The 20,471-nt window shown below is 33.9% G+C and overlaps 1 protein-coding gene across 1 annotated transcript in view; it reads left to right on the top strand.

The window, feature by feature from the left end:
* The window catches only part of LOC111153247 (S-phase cyclin A associated protein in the ER), a 491,788-nt gene that overhangs the window by 92,510 nt on the left and 378,807 nt on the right, over nt 1-20,471 (top strand). Inside the window, exons 9-11 of the mRNA XM_022512152.1 lie at nt 10,883-11,145; nt 14,834-15,067; nt 20,018-20,188. Coding sequence (XP_022367860.1) covers nt 10,883-11,145; nt 14,834-15,067; nt 20,018-20,188 — 668 coding nt within the window. The remainder of the gene's footprint in view (nt 1-10,882; nt 11,146-14,833; nt 15,068-20,017; nt 20,189-20,471) is intronic.

Raw genomic sequence — 20,471 nt, 5'->3', positions numbered from 1 at the left:
AGCTGTCCAAGTTTCCCAGTACCACTTATTGAAGAGACTATCTAAGATTAGTTGACCGTAGAATTGAGGGTCCATTTCTTGAGTCTCTATTCTGTTCCATTGGTCTGTGTGTCTGTTTTTGTGCCAATACCATGCTGTCTTGGTGATAACAGCTTTGTAATATAGCTTGAAGTCAGGCAATGTGATGCCCCCAGCTTTGTTTCTCTTTTTCATCATTTCCTTAGCAATTCAGGGTCTTTTCTGGTTCCATACAAATTTTAGGATTGTTTGTTCGAGATTTTTAAAAAATCCCAATGGTATTTTAATAGGGATGGCATTGAAAGTGTATATTGCTCTGGGCAAGATGGACATTTTAATGATGTTTATTCTTCGAATCCATGAGCATGCCATGTTTTTCCATCTTTTGGGTCTTCCTCAATTTCTTCCATAGGTGTTCTGTAGTTTCTAGAGTATAGATCCTTTACCTCTTTAGTTAGGTTTATTCCTAGGTATCTTATGGTTTTGTTGCTATTGTGAATGGAATTGATTCCTTAATTTCTCTTTCTACAGTTACATTGTTAGCATATGGAAAAGCATTCTCTATTGATTATATATCAATATAGATCAATGCACAGCAATGATTACTGTGCATTGATTTTGTATCCTGCCACATTGCTGAATTTCTGTATGAGTTCTAGTAATTTGGGGGTGGAGTGTTTTGGGTTTTCCACATAAATTATCATGTCATCTGCAAAGAGGGAAAGCTTGACTTCTTCTTTTCCAGTTTGAATGCCTTTTATTTCATTTTGTTGTCTGACTGCTGATGCTAGGACTTCTAGTTCTGTATTGAACAATAGTGGTGAGAGTGGCCATCCCTGTTGTGTTCCTGGTCTTAAGGGAAACGGTCTCACTTTTTCCCCATTGAGAATGATATTCGCTTTGGGCTTTTCATAAACAGCTTTTGTATTATTGAGGTATGTTGCCTCTATCCCTACACTCTGGAGTTTTAATCAGGAAAGGATGCTGTATTTTGTCAAATGCTTTTTCTGCATCACTTGAGAGGATCATATGGTTTTTGTCTCTTATTAATGTGCTTTCTCACATTGATTTGTTTGCAAATGTTGAGCCACCCTTGTACCCAGGAATAAATCCCACCTGGTTGTGTGGATAATACTTTTAACATACTGTTGGATCCTGCTGGCTAGGATCTTGTTGAGTATTTTGGCCTCATGCTCATCAGGGATATTGGTCTGTAATTGTTTTTTATGGGATCTTTGCCTGGTTTTGAGATCAGGGTAATGCTGGCCTCATAGAACAAGCTTGGAAGTTTTCCTTATGTTTCTATTTTTTGAAACAGCTTCAGAAGAATAGACATTATTTCTTCTTTAGTGTTTGGTAGAATTCCCCTGGAAAGCCTCCTGGCCTTGGACTCTTGGTTTTTTTTGGGTGGTTTTTGATTACTGCTTCAATTTCGTTACTGGTTATTGGCCTATTCATATTGTCTCTTTCTTCCTATTTCAGTCTTGGTCGTTTATAAGTTTCTAGAAATGCATCTGTTTCTTCCAGGTTGCTTAATTTGTTGGCACATAGTTGCTGATAATAATTTCTAATAATTGTTTCTATTTCCTTGGTGTTAGTTGTGATTTCTCCCCTTTCATTCATGATTTTGTTAATTTGGATCCTTTCTCTTTTATTTTGGATAAGTCTGGCCGGAGATTTATCCATCTTAATTAATTCTTTCAAAGAACAAGCTTCTAGTTTCATTGATCTGTTCTAGTCTTTTTCTGGTTTCTATTTCATTGATCTCTGCTCTCATTTTTATTATTTCTCATCTCCTGCTTTGTTTAGGTTTTATATGCTGTTTTTTCTCTGGCTCTTTTAGGTTTAAGGTTAGCTTGTGCATTTGGGATTTTTCACTTCTTTGAGTGAGGTTTCTATGGCTATGAATTTCCTCCTTGGGACCTCCTTTGTAGTATGCCATAGATTTTGGACCAATGTGTTTTCATTCTCGTTGGTTTCCATGAATTGTTTAAGTTCTTCTTTAATTTCCTAGTTGACCCTAACTTGGAAGGCTCTTTGCCTTCCAAGTGTTTTAATTCCTTCCAGATTTTTTCTTGTGATTGAGTTCCAGTTTCAAAGCATTGAGGTATGGAAATTTGCAGGGAATAATCTCAATCTTTTGGTATCTGTTGAGACCTGATTTGTTACCTAGTATGTGCTCTATTTTGGAGAATGTTCCATGTGCATTCAAGAAAAATGAGTATTCTGTTGTTTTAGGGTGGAATGTTCTGTATATGTCTATGAATCTATATAAAATCTCTATCTTTGAGATCCAATGTGTCACTCAAAGCTCTTGTTTCTTTGTTGATCTTCTTAGATGATCTATCCAGTGCTGAGAGTGGAATGTTAAAATCTCCTACTATTAATGTATTATTATCTTTATGGTTCTTTATTTTGGTTAACAGTTGTCTTATATAGTTGGCTACTCCCATGTTGGGGACATAGATATTTACAATTGTTAGATCTTCTTGTTGGATAGCCCTTTAATTATGATATTGTGTCCCTCTGCATCTCTTACTACAATCTTTAGTTTAAAATCAAATTTGTCTGATATGAGAATTGCTATCCCAGATTTCTTTTGAGGATTGTTGGCATGACAAATGGTTCTCCATCCCCTCACTTTCAATCCCGAGGTATTTTTAGGTGCAAAATGAGTCTCTTGTAGACAGCATATGGATGGATGCATTGATTTTGTATCCTCCCACATTGCTGAATTGCTATATGAGTTCTTGTAATTTGGGGGTGGACTCTTTTGGGTTTTCTGCATAAAGTATCATGTCATCTGCGAAGAGTTGTTTGGCTGCTTCTTTGCCAATTCGAATGCCTTTTATTTCTTTTTGTTGTCTGATTGCTCTTGCTAGGACTTCTAGTACTATGTTGAACAACAGTGGCAAGAGTGGGCATCCTTGTTGTGTTCCTGATCTCAAAGGGAAGGCTGTCAGTTTTTCCCCATTGAGAATGATATTCACTGTGGGTTTTTCATAGTAGATTTTATGAAGTTGAGGAATGTTTCCTCTATCCCTATACTTTGAAGAGTTTTAATGAGGAATGGATGCTGTATTCATTCCCAGTTACAAGCAATTATAAGTATTTTTTCCCCTTTAAATAAAATTCCTTTCCTTTAGTGATTCATTTGGTGGTATGGTCTTGATACCCATAAAAAATGTAGTTTTCAGCTGTGATGTAAGTTTTCAGTTTTTCAGAAATAAGTCTCAGAAATCAGCCTACTTTTTCCTTTTAACTTTTTTCCTGTTAAGTTTTATACCACCTTTGTTAAGATACAATTCATATGCCATACAATTCATCCATTTAAAATATACAATTCATCTATTTTTAGTATATTCACACGTATGTAATACCATAACACAGTCCATTACAGAACATTTTCATCACTTTGAAAAGATACCTCTTGGCATTGAATTTTTGTATTTGACACCAAAAGCAAAGCAACAAAAGCAAAAAGTAAGCATGACTACATCAAATTAAAGGGCTCTGTATAGCAAAGGAAACCAACAAAATAAAGAGGTAACTTATAGAATGGAAGAAGATACTTGCAAATCATATATGTGATTGGGGTTAATATCCAAAATATATAAAGAACTCATACAACTCTGTATCAAAAAACAAGCAATGTAATTTAAAAGATGGGCAGAGGATTTGAATAGACATTTTTCCAAAAATGGTATCCAGCTGGCCTCAGGTCCTGAGAAGGTTTTCAACATCATGAGTCATTAGGGAAAAGCAAATCAAAACCACAATGAGATATCACCTCACATCTGTCGGAATGGTTATCATCAAATAGACGAGATAATAAATGGAGAGAATGTGGAGAAAAGAGAACATTTAACCTTTGGACATTGTTGGGAATGTAAATTGTTACAGTCACTATGGAAAACAGTATGGAGTTTAAACTTAAACTTAAAAAAATTAAAAAATACTTAAAAATACATACTTAAAAAATTAAAATAGAACTGCCATATGATCCAGCAATGCCACCTCTGTGTATATATCCAAATGAAATGAAAACACTATCTTGGAAAGATACCTGTACTTGTTCATAGCAATATTGTTCATAGCAAGATTATTTATAGTAGTCAAAACATAGAAGCGGTTTAAGTGCCCATTGATCCATGAGATAAAGTACGTTTGGATAAAGAACATGTGGTGTATATATATTTGAAAGTTGCTAAGAGAGTAAACTTAGAAGTTCTTATCTCAAGAAAAAATATTTGTAACTAGATGAGGTGCTGGATATTAAAGTTATTTCGGTAATCGTTTCTTGATATATACATATATCAAACAATATGTTGCACCTTAAACTAATATGATGTTATATGTCAATTATATCTCAGGAGAACTGGAAAGAAAAAAGAGAAATCTCGTACCGTTTACTTATCAGCCTTCTAATCCTAGATTCCTGTCAGTATTTTCACTATATTTTATTTAGCCATTCTGATAGGTATATTGTGATATCTCATTGTGGTTTTTAATTTGCACTTCTGTAATGGTTAATGATGTTGAACATCTTTTGTGTGCTTTGTCATTTGCATGTAGCTTCAGTGTGATGTTTGTTCACGTCTTTTGCGCATTTTCTTCTTGTATTGTTTGTAATATTACTGTTGAATTTTGAGTGTTATTTGTATATTCTGGACGTTAGTCCTTTGTTGGACTGTTGTTTGTCTTTTCATTCTCTTCAGAGTTTGTTGCATGGGGAATATTTTCAATTTTGATGAGATCCATTAGGCCTTCTGTTTATGGATCATGCTTTTAGTGTCAAGTGTAAGAACTCACTATGTAGCCATACATTCGAAAGGTTTTTTTTGTTTTGTTTTTCCTAAAGATTTCATAGTTTTACATCTTAAATTGGTGACACATTTTGAGTTAATTTTTGGGTGAAGGGTGGGTTTTAGTTTTAGATATTGACTATGGATGTCTTACTGCTCCATCACCATTTGTTAAATATTCTTTTTAAATTTTGTCAAAAATCAGTTGGGCATATTTTTGTGGATGTATTTCTGGGTTTTGTATTTATTTCATTGATCTGTGTTCTGTTATTACACCCATACTGTATTGTCTTGATTACTCTTGCTCTGTGGTAGCCTTAATATTGAGTAGAGTGATTGATTTTACTTTATTCTTCTCTTTAAAAATTGTTTTTAGGTATTTTAGTTTGTGTCTTTCTATATAAATTTTAGAATTAGCTTCTCTAATATCTAAAAAAAGTTACTGGGATTTTGATAGAAATTGCATTATAGCTGTTGATCATTTTAGAGGAACCAACATTTTTACTAAGCTGAATTTTCTAATCAACATTTATTTTCTAATACATGTGATATGCCTTTCCATTTATTGGGACTTTTTTTTTTATCAGTCTTTTGTAATTTTGTAATATATACTGCACCTTTTTTGTTAAATGTATTACTATTTTATTTTCTTCAGTGTAATTGTAAGGTTTTGGTTTTTGGTTTTTTTTTCAGATTGTATTTGTTTGAGAGAGAGAGAGCAAAATTGGGAGAGGGGTAAAGGGAGAGGGAAAAGGGTACTGCCCAATGAGCAGGGAGCCAGATGTAGGGCTGGATCCCAGGACTTTGGGATCAGGACCTGAGCTGAAGGATATGCTTAACTGAGTGAGCCAGCCGGGCACCCTAATGCTGTTGTAAATTGTTTTTAATTTTAATTTTCACATGTTCACTGTTAGTATATGCAAACGCGATGGATTTGTGTGTTGACCTATATCTTACAAGTCTACTGAATTTATGTAATAATTCTGGAATTTTTATGTGTATTCCCTGGGATTTTCTGTGTAGACCATCTGAAATTAAGGACAGTTTTGTTTCTTCTTTTGCTTTATTTATTTTCTTACTTATTTTAAGATTTTATTTATTTATTTGGCAGCGAGAGAGAAAAACAGCAAGAGCAGGAACACAAGCAAGGGGAGTGGGAGAGGGAAAGCAGGCTTCCTGCCGAGCAGGGAGCCCAATGCGGGACTCAATCCCAGGACTCTGGGATCATGACCGGAGCTGAAGGCAGACGCTTAATGACTGAGCCACCCAGGTGGTCCTTTTTTTTTTTTTTTAAGATTTTATTTATTCATTTGAGAGAAAAAGCATGAACAGTGGATAGGGGCAGAAGGAGAGAGAGAAGTAGACTCCTGCTGAACAGGGAGGCTGATGCAGGACTCAATACCAGGACCCTGAGATCATCACCTGAGCTGAAGGAAGGCAGATGCTTAACTGGTAGAGCCACCCAGGTGCCCCTAGCTATAGGTTTTTTGTAGATATTTTTTATCAAGTTGAGTAAGTTCCCCTATATTATAGTTTAATGAGTTTTTCTCTTGAGTGGGTATTAGATTTTGTGAAATACTTTTTCTGTATCAGTTGATAAGATCATATGATTTTCCTTGTTTAGTCTGCTGACCAGTAGTGGATTGCATTGATTTTTTAAATGTTGAACCAGGTTTGCATTCCTGAAATTAATTCCACTTGATCATGGTTTGTAATTCTTTGTATACATTGCTAGCTTTGATACGCTGTTATTTTGTTGATGATTTTTATATTTAAGTTCATGAGAAATGTTAGTTTTTGTTTTGTTTTTTTTTTTTTTTAAATGTACTGTTTTTATGTGTTTTTCTATCGAGGCAAAATTGACCTTATAACTTGGGGAGTATTCTTTCCTCTCCTATTTTCTGGAATAAAAATTAGTGTTTGTCTAAAATTAGTGTTAATCCTTTTAAAAGGGCTGTGTAGGGGTGTCTGGGTGGCTCAGTGGGTTAAAGCCTCTGCCTTCGACTCGGGTCATGATCCCAGGGTCCTGGGATCGAGCCCCACAATGGGCTTTCTGCTCGGTGGGGAGCCTGCTTCCCTTCCTCTCTCTTTGCCTGCCTCTCTGCCTACTTTTGATCTCTGTCAAATAAATAAATAAAATCTTTTAAAAAAAGTGTTGTTTAGAATTTGTTAGAGAAACCTTCTAGGGATAGAAATATTTTGAGGGAGATTTTAAAGTACAAGTTCAGTTTGTATAATAATTATGAGACTATTCAGATAGTCTGTTTCATCTTGGTTGAGTTTTGGTATTTTGTATTTACTGTAGAATTGGTCTTTCCAGTTTATTTTATAGAATGAATATGGTCAATCATACTGAATGTTCTGTATATATTTTTTGTCTTTTTGTTTGTTTTTAATGTTGTTGAGTAGACTGTTCTGTATATGCTATTATTTCAAGTTGGTTGTATCTAGTTCTGTCAGTTCCTCAGAGTGAGTTAGAAGTCCCCATGTATAGTTGTGGATTCTTCTCTTTTTCCTTTCAGCCTTATCATTTTTTTCTCCTGTGTATCTTGAGTTTCTGTTTGGTGTATGTATTTAGGGATGTATATCTTCATTGTGGAATGCTTTTATCATTATAGAACGTCTTTATTTCTTTAGTGGTTTTCTTTGCTCTGAAGCCTACTGTATCTCATATTAGTATAACTCCTGCTTTCCTAATTAATATTTGAATACTTTTCCCTACTTTCACTTTGAATTTGCCTAAGACCTTATATTTAAGTGAATTTCTTATAGATAACATAAAACTCAATTGTATTTTTTTATTTTATTTTTATTTTATTTCATTTCTTTACAGTGTTCCAGAATTCATTGTTTATGCACCACACCGAGTGCTCCATGCAATACGTGCCCTCCATAATACCCAGCACCAGACTCACCCAACCCCCTCACTCCTGTCCCCTCCAAAACCCTCAGTTTGTTTCTCAGAGACAAACTCTCATGGTTTGTCTCCCCCTCCAATTTCCCCCAGCTCACCTCTCCATCTCCCAATCTCCTCCATGTTATTCCTTATGCTCCACAAGTAAGTGAAACCGTATGATAATTGACTCTCTCTGCTTGACTTATTTCACTCAGCATAATCTCTTCCGGTCCCATCTATGTTGATACCAAAGTTGAGTAGTTATCCTTTCTGTTATCCTTTTCTACCAAAGTATCTATGTTGATACCAAAGTTGAGTAGTTATCCTTTCTGATGGAGGCATAATACTCCATTGTATATATATGGACCATATCTTCTTTATTCATTCGTCCGTTGAAGGGCATCTTGGTTCTTCCCACAGTTTGGTGACTGTGGCCATTGCTGCTATGAACATTGGGTTACAGATGGCCCTTCTTTTCACTACATCAGTATCTTTGATGTAAATACCCAGTAGTGCAATTACAGGGTCATAAGGAAGCTCTATTTTTAATTAAGGAATTAAAGGAATCTCCACACTGTTTTCCAAAGTCGCTGCACCAACTTCCATTCCCACCAATAGTATAAGAAGGTTCCCCTTTCTCCACATCCTCTCCAACACATGTTGTTTACTGTCTTGTTAATATACTGTGCCAGTCTTTATCATTTGGTATATTTAGACATTTTATAATTAAGGTAATTATTGGTATGTTAGGGTAGGATATAGGCCTGTCATTTTACTGTTTTTCTGTTGTCTCTGTTTCTCTTTCCATTGTTTCCCTTTTTTGGCTTTCTTATCAGTAACTTTTTTTATGATTCCATATTGACTTATTTATAGTGTTTTGGAGTATATTGATTGGTTCGGTTTTTTTAAATAGTTGTTTCCTTAGGTATTACATTGTACATATGTAAATTACCATACTCTACTGGCTTTGATGTTTACCACCATGAATGAAACGTAGAAACCTAATTGTTTCCCTTTATTCTTTCAACTTCTATGTGTAATTGCCTTAATTATATTGTTTCCTATATTAAAGGGTATTTTAATTATTTTATTTCTTTTCAGCGTAACAGTATTCATTGTTTTTGCACCACATCCAGTGCTCCATGCAATACATGCCCTCCCTAATTTTTTGTTTTGTGATTTAAGAGAGTGAGAAGAATAGTTTATTTACCTCCAGTTTTACTCATTGCAGTATTTGTTCCTGTTTGATTTTTTTTAAACCTTCTTGTCTTATTATTTTTCTTTAGGGAGCTTCCTTTAGCCATTCTTCAATGGGAGGTTTACTATTGATATGTTCTTTCAGTTTTTCCTTCATCTAAGAATGCCTTTATTTATTCTTCATTCCTGAGGGATATTTTCACTGGATATAGAATTTGCAATTGATAGCTCTTTCAGTTCCTGAAAAACATGTCACTTCCTCCTAGCCAGCAATATTTCAGAGGAGAAATCTGCTGCCATTAGAATTTATGTTGCTCTATGGATAATATATTTTTCCCTGTGGCTACTTTCAATAATTTTTTCTTTCTTTCTTTTTTTTTTTCCCCAGTTGTTTAATTATGATGTGTCTTAGCCTGGATTTGGGGGGTATACATTTCCCAATTTCTTGAATCCGTAGTTTATGTCTTTCACTAAGTTTGGCTAGTTTTCAGCCTTTCTTTCTTCAAATACTTCTACACTCTCTTTCCTCTCTTTCTGGGACTCCAATGACACATGTTACCTCTTTTATAATTGGCCCACAGGTCCCTGAGACTCTGTTCTTGTTCTCAATGACATTTTCCCAGCAAAACTGATACATCGCATTTTACCATCTCCTTGGCTCCTCCTGGTTGTATAAGCTCATCCCTTCTTTGGGGCCCACTGAGCCAGGAAGGAAGGAAATGTTTAGTATACAATATGTGTTTGTGATTGAAGGGAGGACAACTCATGCCATCTTGTTGCTGTATGGTGAGGTGGATTCTTAGGTCCCTCCTTGGCAAGGGGAAGGGAGGTCCATGTACCAAGTAAATCTGCCCTCCAGCACTTCATTTTGTTACATTAATGTTGGTTGAGTGGAAGCTCAGCTTTCTACAGGGATATGCTGATACTGGTGAAGGGGGAGAACAGAATGTTGACTAGTCCCTATTTCACACTCTGCCTTTGATGCTGAATGGAAGTGGAGGCTGTGCTTCCATTGGGCCTCGCTGACCGTGGGGTTAGGGAGGACCACTGTTTACCAGTTCTGACTTGTACTACTTCATTCAGTCTCATTGCTGCTCAGTGGATATGGAGGTTCATATTCCTACTGGGCCACACTGATGGTAGGGGTGGGGAAAAGGTCGAGTGATAAGCAACTCCAGTTCCTGCTGCATCTTGGCTTTACCTTTCCTGGGCATGCGACCTTGGGAAATTACTTAATCTCTCTTCGTATCATTTTTCTGAATGACAAAGGGATAAATGAAATGACAATAATAGATTTTATCAATGATAAACTTGGGATGATACGGGACGCCTGGGTGGCTCAGTGGGTTGAACATCTGCCTTCAGCTCAGGTCATGCTCTGGCATTGAGTCCCATATCGGGCTCCTTGCTCAGCAGGGAGCCTGCTTCTCCCTCCGCCTGGAGCTTTCCCTGCTTGTTTTCCCTCTCTACTCTCTCTGACAAATAAGTAAATAAAATCTTTAAAAATAATTAAAAAAATTTGGGATGATGGTACTGGTATTACAGGGTTGTTGTGAAGATTAGGAGTTATTCTGTGTAAAACACTTGGAACAGTATTAGCATATAGTATGCACTGTATAAGGTACCTCGTTAGCACAGTTGATAGTGCGTCAGTCTCATGGTATACACTATATAAATGCTTATTACTACTTTCTGATTCTGTGGCCTTATGGCAGTCTTAATCTGAATCTCAGTTTTGTCATTTGTAAAATAGAGAAAATTATACCTACCCCACAGTGTAATTGTATTAGACGCTACACATGCACACACACACACACACACACATTATGCCTTGCATGAAATTAGTGTCCTATTTGTATATTAGTTACATTTAGTGGGAATTAGATTGGAAATGTTTTTCTTTTATAGATTTTTGAAAATATCATCTAAATAAATCTTGATTTATTTCCTATCCTCAATTGCATAGAACGGAAAGATGCTGAAGGATGGGAGACTGTTCAAAGAGGAAGGCCTGTTCGTTCACGATCAACAGCAATGATGACAAAAGTTTCAGTAGCAACAGAAACATTAAGGTCAAAGGATGACAGTGATAAAGAAAATATACGTCTTTTACCTGACGAAAGCATACAGAAAGGTGAATTTGCTGGAGATGGACTTTCTAATACTATAGAATTTTGGTCCAAAGACTCCTTACACTCTTGTGACCATCCTCTTGCTGAAAGAACCCAGGTAGTACATTCTGCAAATCCTTTTACTGCCTTTTTATAAAGGATATGTCTATGCTGGAATGTCTTATTTTCCTCCTTAACTTTTTATTGTGAAATATTTCAGATCTCCAGGAAAGTTGCAAGAATGAACAATGAACCCTCCTAAACGCTTTACCTAGATTCACAGATTAAAATTTACCTCATTTTTTTTCTTTTCTCTCTGTATCAATGCATCACAAACACCTATTGTATGTTAAACAGTTGAGAATAAAATGCAAACATCATAATTATTCACCTTTAAATATAGCATGTATCTCCAAGGAATAAAGAAACTCTTAAACATTTTAAATGTAAAATTTAGGGAATTTGGCATCTGTATAGTGTTTTCATTTAATTTATAATTCATATTTGTGTCCCAGTAATTTCCTTATAGAATTTTTTCCCTTAGCCATGATCCAGTGTCTAAATCACACATTGTATTTAGCTTTGTTGTTGTTTTTTAAACATCTTTCACCTGGGGCAGTTTTTATTTTTGTCTTTCACTGTTAATGTTTTTGAAGAATACATTGCATTTCTTTTTTTGTAGAATGTCTTTCAGTTAGTTCATTATCCAAGTTAGCTTATGTATTTTTGACAGAAATAAAGTGATTGCTGTGAGAGGGCATCTAGAGGCATATGATATTAATTTGCTCAAGTTTGTTGATTTTTTAAGTGGCATCCTACTGCTTCATTTGAAGTGTTATTAAAAATAATGATGAAAGTAAGGATCTTTTTGGACTTGTTCTCTTTTTATGTCCTGCAATCCAAGTGTAGAATAATTTGCTGATATTTAATACAGATCTTTAGAGCTGATGTTCTCGGTATTTCTGCTATTAGTCCATTTGAAATTTATTTTACTTATTTGATGAAGGAATGAATTTTTCAGGTATTTGTTTATATAAAGTTTCATGTTCAATTAGTATAATTTTATGTAAAATGAAATACAAGAGATATTGTATTTTAATATGTACTTTATTTATTTAAATTTATTTTAAATTGTACTTTATGGATGACACAGGGGATAAGTAGAAGAGTTGTAAAATAGTCATAATATTTCTCAGTTTAGAATAGTGTCTGATTTTTAATGTTTTTTTTCTTTACCTCTAGTATATTGTTACTGGAAACTCTACTCAACTTCCATGTTTTTCTTCTTAATGATGATAATGGCTCTTACTTGTACATTGTTCCTGATGTTCTGTAACTCCTTAATGTATATATGCCCATGTGAGATTGGAAGCTCCTTGTGAGCAGTATCTTATGTTGCCTTTTAATTTCCCACATTATGGATCAGAGTCCTAAACACATGGAAAATAATCAGTACTTTTTTGGGGGTATACCTTTAAGAAGCCTTTTAATGTTAAACTTGATGAAGTCTCTCTTTTTCAAATTTGGTTTTCTTTGTCTTTTTTTTTTTTTTTTTAAGATTTATTTATTTATTAGAGTGAGGCTGTGTGAGGCGGGGGAGGGGCAGAAAGAGAAGGAGAGAGAATCTCAGGCAGACTCCCCACTGAGCACAGAGCCCTACATAGGGCTTGATTTCATGATCCTGAGATCACGACCGAAGCAAGATCAAGAGTCATTTAACCCTCTGAGTCATCCAGGCACCCCAAGAAATCTTTTTTTTTTTTTTTTTAATTTTATTCATTTGACAGAGAGAAAGCCAGAGGGAACACAAGCAGGGGGAGTGGGAGAGGGAGAAGCAGGCCTCCCGCAGAGCAGGGAGCCTGATGCGGGGCTCGATCCCACGACCCTGGGATCATGACCTGAGCTGAAGGCAGACGTTTAACGGCTAAGCCACCCAGGTGCCCCCCAAGAAATCTTTTTTAATCACTTAACATATAGTTCAGCTTTGTTCATCCTCATTTTTATGACATCTGCTTGGGACTGCATCTTGGTAATAGCATTTTTAATCTCATCCTGAGTAGATTTTAGTTCTTTTATCTCTACAGTAAGAGATTCTCTAGTGTCTTCTATGCCTTTTTCAAGCCCAGCTAGTATCTTCATAGTCGTTTTAAATTCAGTTCAGACATCTTACTTATATCCTTATTGATTAAATCCCTGGCAGTGAGTACTGCCTCCTATTCTTTCTTTTCATGTGAATTTTTCCATTTTGTCATTTTGTCCAGTAAAGAAAGGAGAATGAGGAAAACCAGTAAGAACAAAAACAACAGAAAAAAAAAATCACTTAACATTAACACCTAGCATTTTTGCTAACATTTATTTTAGTTACAAAATTTAACAATACAATAATTACATTGGTTTTGTGTAATGAATAAGCTTACATGATTTGGAATTTTAGGAATAATCCTTACATATAGCTTTTGAGTAATTAAAGTATTGCTAAAATATTTCAATATAAAAAGTTCATTGCTATCGGTATCCAAGCTAATTGATAACATTTTCCCATTGTTGTTCTAAAAATGGAATTAGCATATTTATATATTTTTCAACATTACTTTATAGTTTAGCTTTGATTTTGTTGTATAAATGATACTGATTTTTTTAATATGCAGGGTTGACTATATTGTAAACATCAGTAATGCTAATGTAAATATTGCCAAGAAGATTATAAACTATGGTGACTAATGTATAGATAATGTCGATAGTAATATAAACAATGTGATGCAACTTAAATAATACTTACATTAAAATCAACACTTTGAGACACTCTAAGTTTTGACCAATAGAATTTTTAAAGTAGTTTATAAGACTTGACAAAGTTTAATATTTATATAAATAATTAATCAAACTGGAGTTTTATAGCCACTGCAGTATTTATCTAATGTTTATTTAAATAGTGATGTTAGTGGATTTTAAATTCACAATTTTAGATTTTAGTTCTCCCTGGAGCTCATTACTCTGAATATAATTGGAAAACACAGCAGCATTCTTCTATACTCTGTTATAATGTGAAAATAAAAACTTGTTTCTTTTACTAAATTGGAAAGTTAAAAAAATGGATATGTATTTGGCCTAAGACAGTATTTTATTTGACTTAAATGGTTTAATGTGTTAAATGTTCCTAAAGGATAATGAGGAGGATATGGAAATCTAGATAGGAATTACATAAGTAGTGAGACTTTATGCTACGATATACTATACTTTTTATGGTATATTTCTCTTTTAGATCTGAGAATTGGTATTGTGTACCATTGTGGTTTTACATGAAAGATACTTTAAGGTTTGTTAATGTTATTTAAAGAGAGCAAGTGTCATGTTTTGAATAAAATGCCCTCAAAGTGTGTATTTTGGTGAAAAGTGCCTTCATTTGATATTCGGCAGACAACCTTTGGAAAAACCACATAAATATCTTTAGTTATTTGAATATAAGACAAAGTATGATACTTCCAACTAGAATTTCCTTTGTGAGCTATATAAAATACTCATCAAGAATCATTACTAAAAAAATGTAATTATAATATAGCTTAATTTCATAAAGCATTTCAGACAGTGCCCTATATACATAGTAGGTATGCAAATAAGACTTGTGGCTGCTTAATTTTTTTTTCTTTTTTTAAACTTGAAACGTACAAAAAAGACGAATGGTCATCTGTCGGCTAGTCAACTGCTGCTTTAGTTGATAGGTTTAGTATAATCAGTTTTTCTAGAATGGAGTAGTTTGTGAGTATTTTCTATTATCTCTGAGTCATTCTGCAAATGTGTTTTGTTAGTTCACAGTGAGTACATTGGATGATGTCAAGAACTCTGGCGGTAGTACTTTACAAGACAGTTCTGTGCGAACTTCTGAAATACCTGCTGTTCATATTGATACAGAGTGTGTTTCAATTACTCAGCAAGCTGACACACCTTCTTTGCAAGCAAATGACATGTTTTCAGCAGAAAAAGCAGGGATAGAAAGTGAAATGGATCCTTCAGATATTTCAAATGTGAGTGCTGCTAACTTGGTAAGAACAACTTATCAGAATTATGAGTAAATATATTAAAAGGGAATAAACCCTAGTAATAATAATAAATTGTGTGTTATTTTACAGTCTATAAAGCATTTTATATATGTTATTTCAGCCTAACATTTTATTCTTACAGCAAGCTTTTAATATAGTTAAGATTCTTCTTGTTTTGTAGAGGAGGAAAATGAGAATGACCAAGTTAAATAACTATTGCTAAAATCATTCAGTTTGTGATCTGATCAAGTGTTCCTTAGTCTGGCATTAAGAAATGAAACCAGTAACAATAAAGTCTTCCATGCAACATCTAGCACTCTGATGGATGGGAAATGCTGCCTACTGCACTTTTAAAAATTCTCTAGCTTCTATCATTTGCTTGGAGTTGGTCTTTAAGATGAAATTTACTTACCATTTCTGTTGTGGAAATTTTAAAATGTGTTGATTTGGTATTAGAAGTTTATGTTTTTGGATGACTACTTACTTATCTTCATGTCTTTCTGTTTCCAACTTTAGAATTAAGATACTTGACCTGAGGATAATCCAGAATGGGTCATTCTAGTTTAAAACTGTCTTTCAAAAGAAGTAGGCACATATAAACAGTTGTTGAGAAAACTTACTCAAATTTTATTTTTTAGATAGCCACTGTATACTATCGTTTTCTTCAAAACTTAAGGCCTCATCATGCTGAAAGATGCTATCAACATGTGGTATTAGACCAAATTATACATTTTTTTGACATAATAACATTAGATATAGATGAAACTTGATGAGGGTTAAGAGAAAAATAAGGGTTATAGTAATAAGAAAAACATTTAAAATTTTAAAATAAGGAATAAAGAGCAAATTGTATTTTAACTTGGCTTTTTTAGTGTGACTGTTTTTAAAGGTTGAATATAATTATGACCATATAAATACTAGATAATGTATGGGCTAGAAGTTGATCACTTATATTTTATTGTGTTATTGATCACTTTTATATTTTTTATATTCATAGCTAGATACCATGTTGTTATTTATTTTGTGAGAATCATATTTCAAGAGGAAAAGATCCCATACTTAAATAGGCATTAAAAAAGAATTTAAAAATTCTTCTTTCATCCATTTTATTTTGATCACATATGTAAATAAGCTTGTGGTAGAATATTAAAACTCTTGGTTATTTTAAGAATCAGATTTATATATTTTATGTACTCTGCTTTATATATGACTCTTCATCTATTTTTAGAGTTAGAGGAATTTTAATTAAACTAAGATTTTTAAAAATTTTGTTCTTTGATTTATCTTGGTAGAGATAAGTCTTTGGCTTGCTCTAGATGTACCTCTTTGTTTAGATTCTCAGTGGGGGATTATAGAGAATTGCTGCAGTTATGAGAGAACTGTTTTCTTTCTTAATAAGTATCATCATGTAGCTGGTTAAAGGTAAAACTCTGCAGTTGTCTCAATTATCAGAAATTTTGGTAAAAAATGACTTTGAACCTTTCTACTTTAAGGTCAACTGTTGCCACTATTGTAAAAATGTGGTAATATAAAACCTAGCTAACAATGGATCTGTGTTTTTAGATTTACTAAAATTTGAGATTTTAATGAAAATTTGGAAATTAAAAAAGTGATATAATAGATATCTATTTGAATTTCACAGTGTGAAAATACTAAAATTTGTATATGAATAATTGAATCATTATTTCATCCATAAGCTGTACTTCTACATTAAAATCTTTTCAGGTCTTCAGAGACTAAATAGAAATGTACATGTGGGGAAAATAAAATTGGGAGAGCAAATAGGCTCATGTGAGAACTTTCTGCAGAGTTATATATATTCAACTTTAATATTTGGATTTTTAAATTGTTCTTAAGTTGTAAGGTCTTTGTTGCACATTAACAACAGTCAGTTTGTATAATAATCTAGGGTTTATAGAGAAAAAGCTTATAATGCAAAGAATTAGTCTCTCATCTAAACTCCCTTCCCCCCATTTTATTCCCCAGAAGCAATCTTTTGTGTTTTGGTGGGACAGATTATCAAGAGAGTAGATAGAAGTGGGGGAGGGAGGAGAAAGCATTAATAAAGATAATAGTGCCCTTCTCCACTCTAAACCAATTCAGTTATAAGTTGGGGCTCGAGCATTTGCATATTTTAATACCTCTATTGAAGTCTAATTGATTTTCAGTAAGCTTCGGGTATCTAAAATATACAAATTATTAAAATTTTGATGTGTTTATACCTATAAAAACATCACTACAACCAAGAAAATGAACATACTGATTTCCTCCGAAAGTTTTCAGATTTCCCTTAATAATCCCTCCTTTCTGTCCTTCCCAGTATTTCCTTCCCAGGTCATCACTATTCTGCTGTCATTATATAGTGATTGGTATTTTCAAAACTTTATGTAAATAGAGTAATATAATCATTTGTTTGGCTTCTTTTACTCAGCATAATTATTTTAAGGTTCATCCATGTGGTTGTGTGTACTAATAGTTCATTCTTCTTACTGTCTTTAGAAGTATTCTACTGTATGCGTATAACACAGTATATTCATCCACACAGAATGTTCATCCATCCATTCAGTTGTGGACAGATGTTTGAGTCCAGTTTCTCTGTTATGAAAAATGGCACCATGAACGTTTTTCTTTTTTTTGAACATATGCTTTCATTTCTCCTACAAAGATACCTAGAGGTCAGTTTTGTTGAGAGTATTGTTCAGGTCTCTTAGATCCATGCCAGTTTTCAATACATGTTCTATCAGTTGAGAAAGAGATATTGAAATCTCTGAATATAACTGTGAAACTGTTTCTTTTTTTTAATACAACTTTATTGAGGTAAAATGTACATAGCATACAGTTTACCCAGTTAAATTTTATAATTCGATATTTTTCAGCATATTCACAGAATTGTGCAACAATCACCATGATCAGTTTTAGGACACTTTCATCACTACAGAAAGAAACCCAATACCCATTAGCGGTCACTCTCTTTCACTCCATCCTTCCAACCCTAGATAACCACAGATTGCTTTCTATCTGTATAGATTTGTCTGTTCTGAACATTTCATGGAAGTGGAATATAATGTGTGGTCTTTTGTGATGGGCCTCTTTCACTGGGCATGATGTTTTCAAGGTTCATTGATGTTTTAGCCTTCATTCCTTTTTTGTGGCCAAATAATATTCCATTGTATGGATGCACCACATGTTATCCATTCATTACTTGAAGGACATTTGGGCTGTCTCTGTTTTTTTGGCTGTTATAAATTATGCTGCTTTAAAGCTTTAAATATTTGTATATACGTTTTTGTGTGGATATATGGTTTCATTTTTCTAGGGTAAATATCTTGGAATTGTTGGCTCATATGGTAGCTTTATGTTTCACCTTTTTGAGGAATTATCAAACTGTTTTCCAAACTGGTAGCACCTTTTTATATTCCCATTAAGTTTTTTTTTTAATTTAATTTTTTCAGTATTCCAAGATTCATTGTTTCTGCACCACACCCAGTGCTCCATGCAATATGTACCCTCTTTAATACCCACTACCAGGCTCACCTATCCCTCCACCCCCCCCAAAACCCTCAGTTTGTTTCTTAGACTCCATAGTCTTTCATGCTTCATCTCCCTCTCCGCATTTGCCCTAATTCACTTTTCTTTTCCTTCTCCTAATGTCCTCCATGTTATTCCTTATGCTCCACAAGTTAAGTGAAACTGTATGATAATTGACTCTCTCTGCTTGACTTATTTCACTCAGCATAATCTCCTCTAGTCCTGTCCATGTTGATATAAAAGTTGGGTATTCATCCTTTCTGCTGGCTGAGTAATATTCCATTGTATATATGGACCATATCTTCTTTATCCATTTGTCTGTTGAAGGACATCTTGGCTTTTTCCACAGTTTACATTCGCATTAAGTTTATTTACTTTTGTAGTTCAGTCCATTTCTGCTTCATGTATTTCGAATCTCTGTTATTAAGTCCATAAATGGTTATGTTCGTTTTGTCTTTTTGATGAATTAAACCTTTTATCATTATGAAATGACCTTTTTTAATCCCTCCTCATATTTTTGCTCTGAAGTCTGGTATTAATACCTCAGTTTTCTTTTGATTATTGTTAGCATTGTAGCACTTTAACTGGTAACCTGTTTATATTCTGATATTTCAGTTAAGTTTCTTTTTTGGGCAGCATATGTTTTGGATCTTGCTTTTTATCCCATTTGACAATCTCTATTAATTGAGGTGTTTAAACTATTCCACTCTATTGATTATTGATATGGTTCCTTTAAATATACTATCATATGATTTGTTTTCTCTATGACTCACCTCTTTTTCACCCCCTTTTCTTCTTTCTCTCTTCTTTTGGATTGTTTGATAATTCCATTTTTATCTCCTTTGTTGGCTTATTAGTCATAACTGTTTATTTCATTGTTTAATTCAGAGTTTCTAGAACACATTTTTAGCTTATCATATGAATTTATTAATGATTTAGTTGCATGTTATTTATACTTTTTTCTAATGTGTATTTTTAAGTTACATATACATGTTCAGAAAGTAACATCACCATTACAGAATAAAATCTTTCCATGTTCCCTTTATATATTTTTCTTTTGTTTTAAAGATATTTGATCTACAACTGTTTTGAATTTTGGCATTCAAACTAGATTCATACTTTGAAATTAATACTATCTGTCATTTGTATAACTTCACAGTTTCTCATACATAGCGGTCTGATAAAGGAGGTAAGTCATGGATTATTGTACCATTTTGTGGAATATAAAATATGCTTTTGGTGTTAAGAAGCTTCCAAGTCACACAGGTAGCAAGTGGTTGAACCTATACTGAACCCATGTTTTATAATTCCAGATCAATGCTACTTTTTGCATATTGTTGAATGTGTCATTAGAACATAAAGAAAGAAAGATTACTTAACTTTATACTCAACTGATAATTCTTTTGTTTATTTTTAACTTTACAGTCCATGGCAGAAGTTCTTGCTAAAAAGGAAGAGCTAGCAGATCGTTTAGAAAAGGCCAATGAAGAAGCCATTGCTAGTGCTATTGCTGAAGAGGAACAGTTAACCAGAGAAATTGAAGCAGAAGAAAACAATGATATTAATATTGAAACTGACAACGACAGTGATTTTTCTGTGAGCTTTTATTTTTTTAATTTAATTTTATTTATTTATGTTTTTTATTTATTTCTTTTCAGCGTAACAGAATTCATTGTTTATGCACCACACCCAGTGCTCCATGAACTACGTGCCCTCCATAATACCCACCACCTGGCTCCCCCAACCTCCCACCCCCTGCCCCTTCAAAACCCTCAGATTGTTTTTCAGAGTCCATAGTCTTTCATGGTTCACCTCCCCTTCCAATTTCCCTCATTTGTTATGCTCCACAAGTAAGTGAAACCATATGATAATTGACTCT

This window comes from Enhydra lutris, unplaced genomic scaffold, assembly GCF_002288905.1.
Source record: "Enhydra lutris kenyoni isolate GAN:26980312 unplaced genomic scaffold, ASM228890v2 scaffoldscaffold31, whole genome shotgun sequence".
NCBI classification, from domain to species: domain Eukaryota; kingdom Metazoa; phylum Chordata; class Mammalia; order Carnivora; family Mustelidae; genus Enhydra; species Enhydra lutris.
This window is presented reverse-complemented; position numbering and strand designations above follow the sequence as displayed.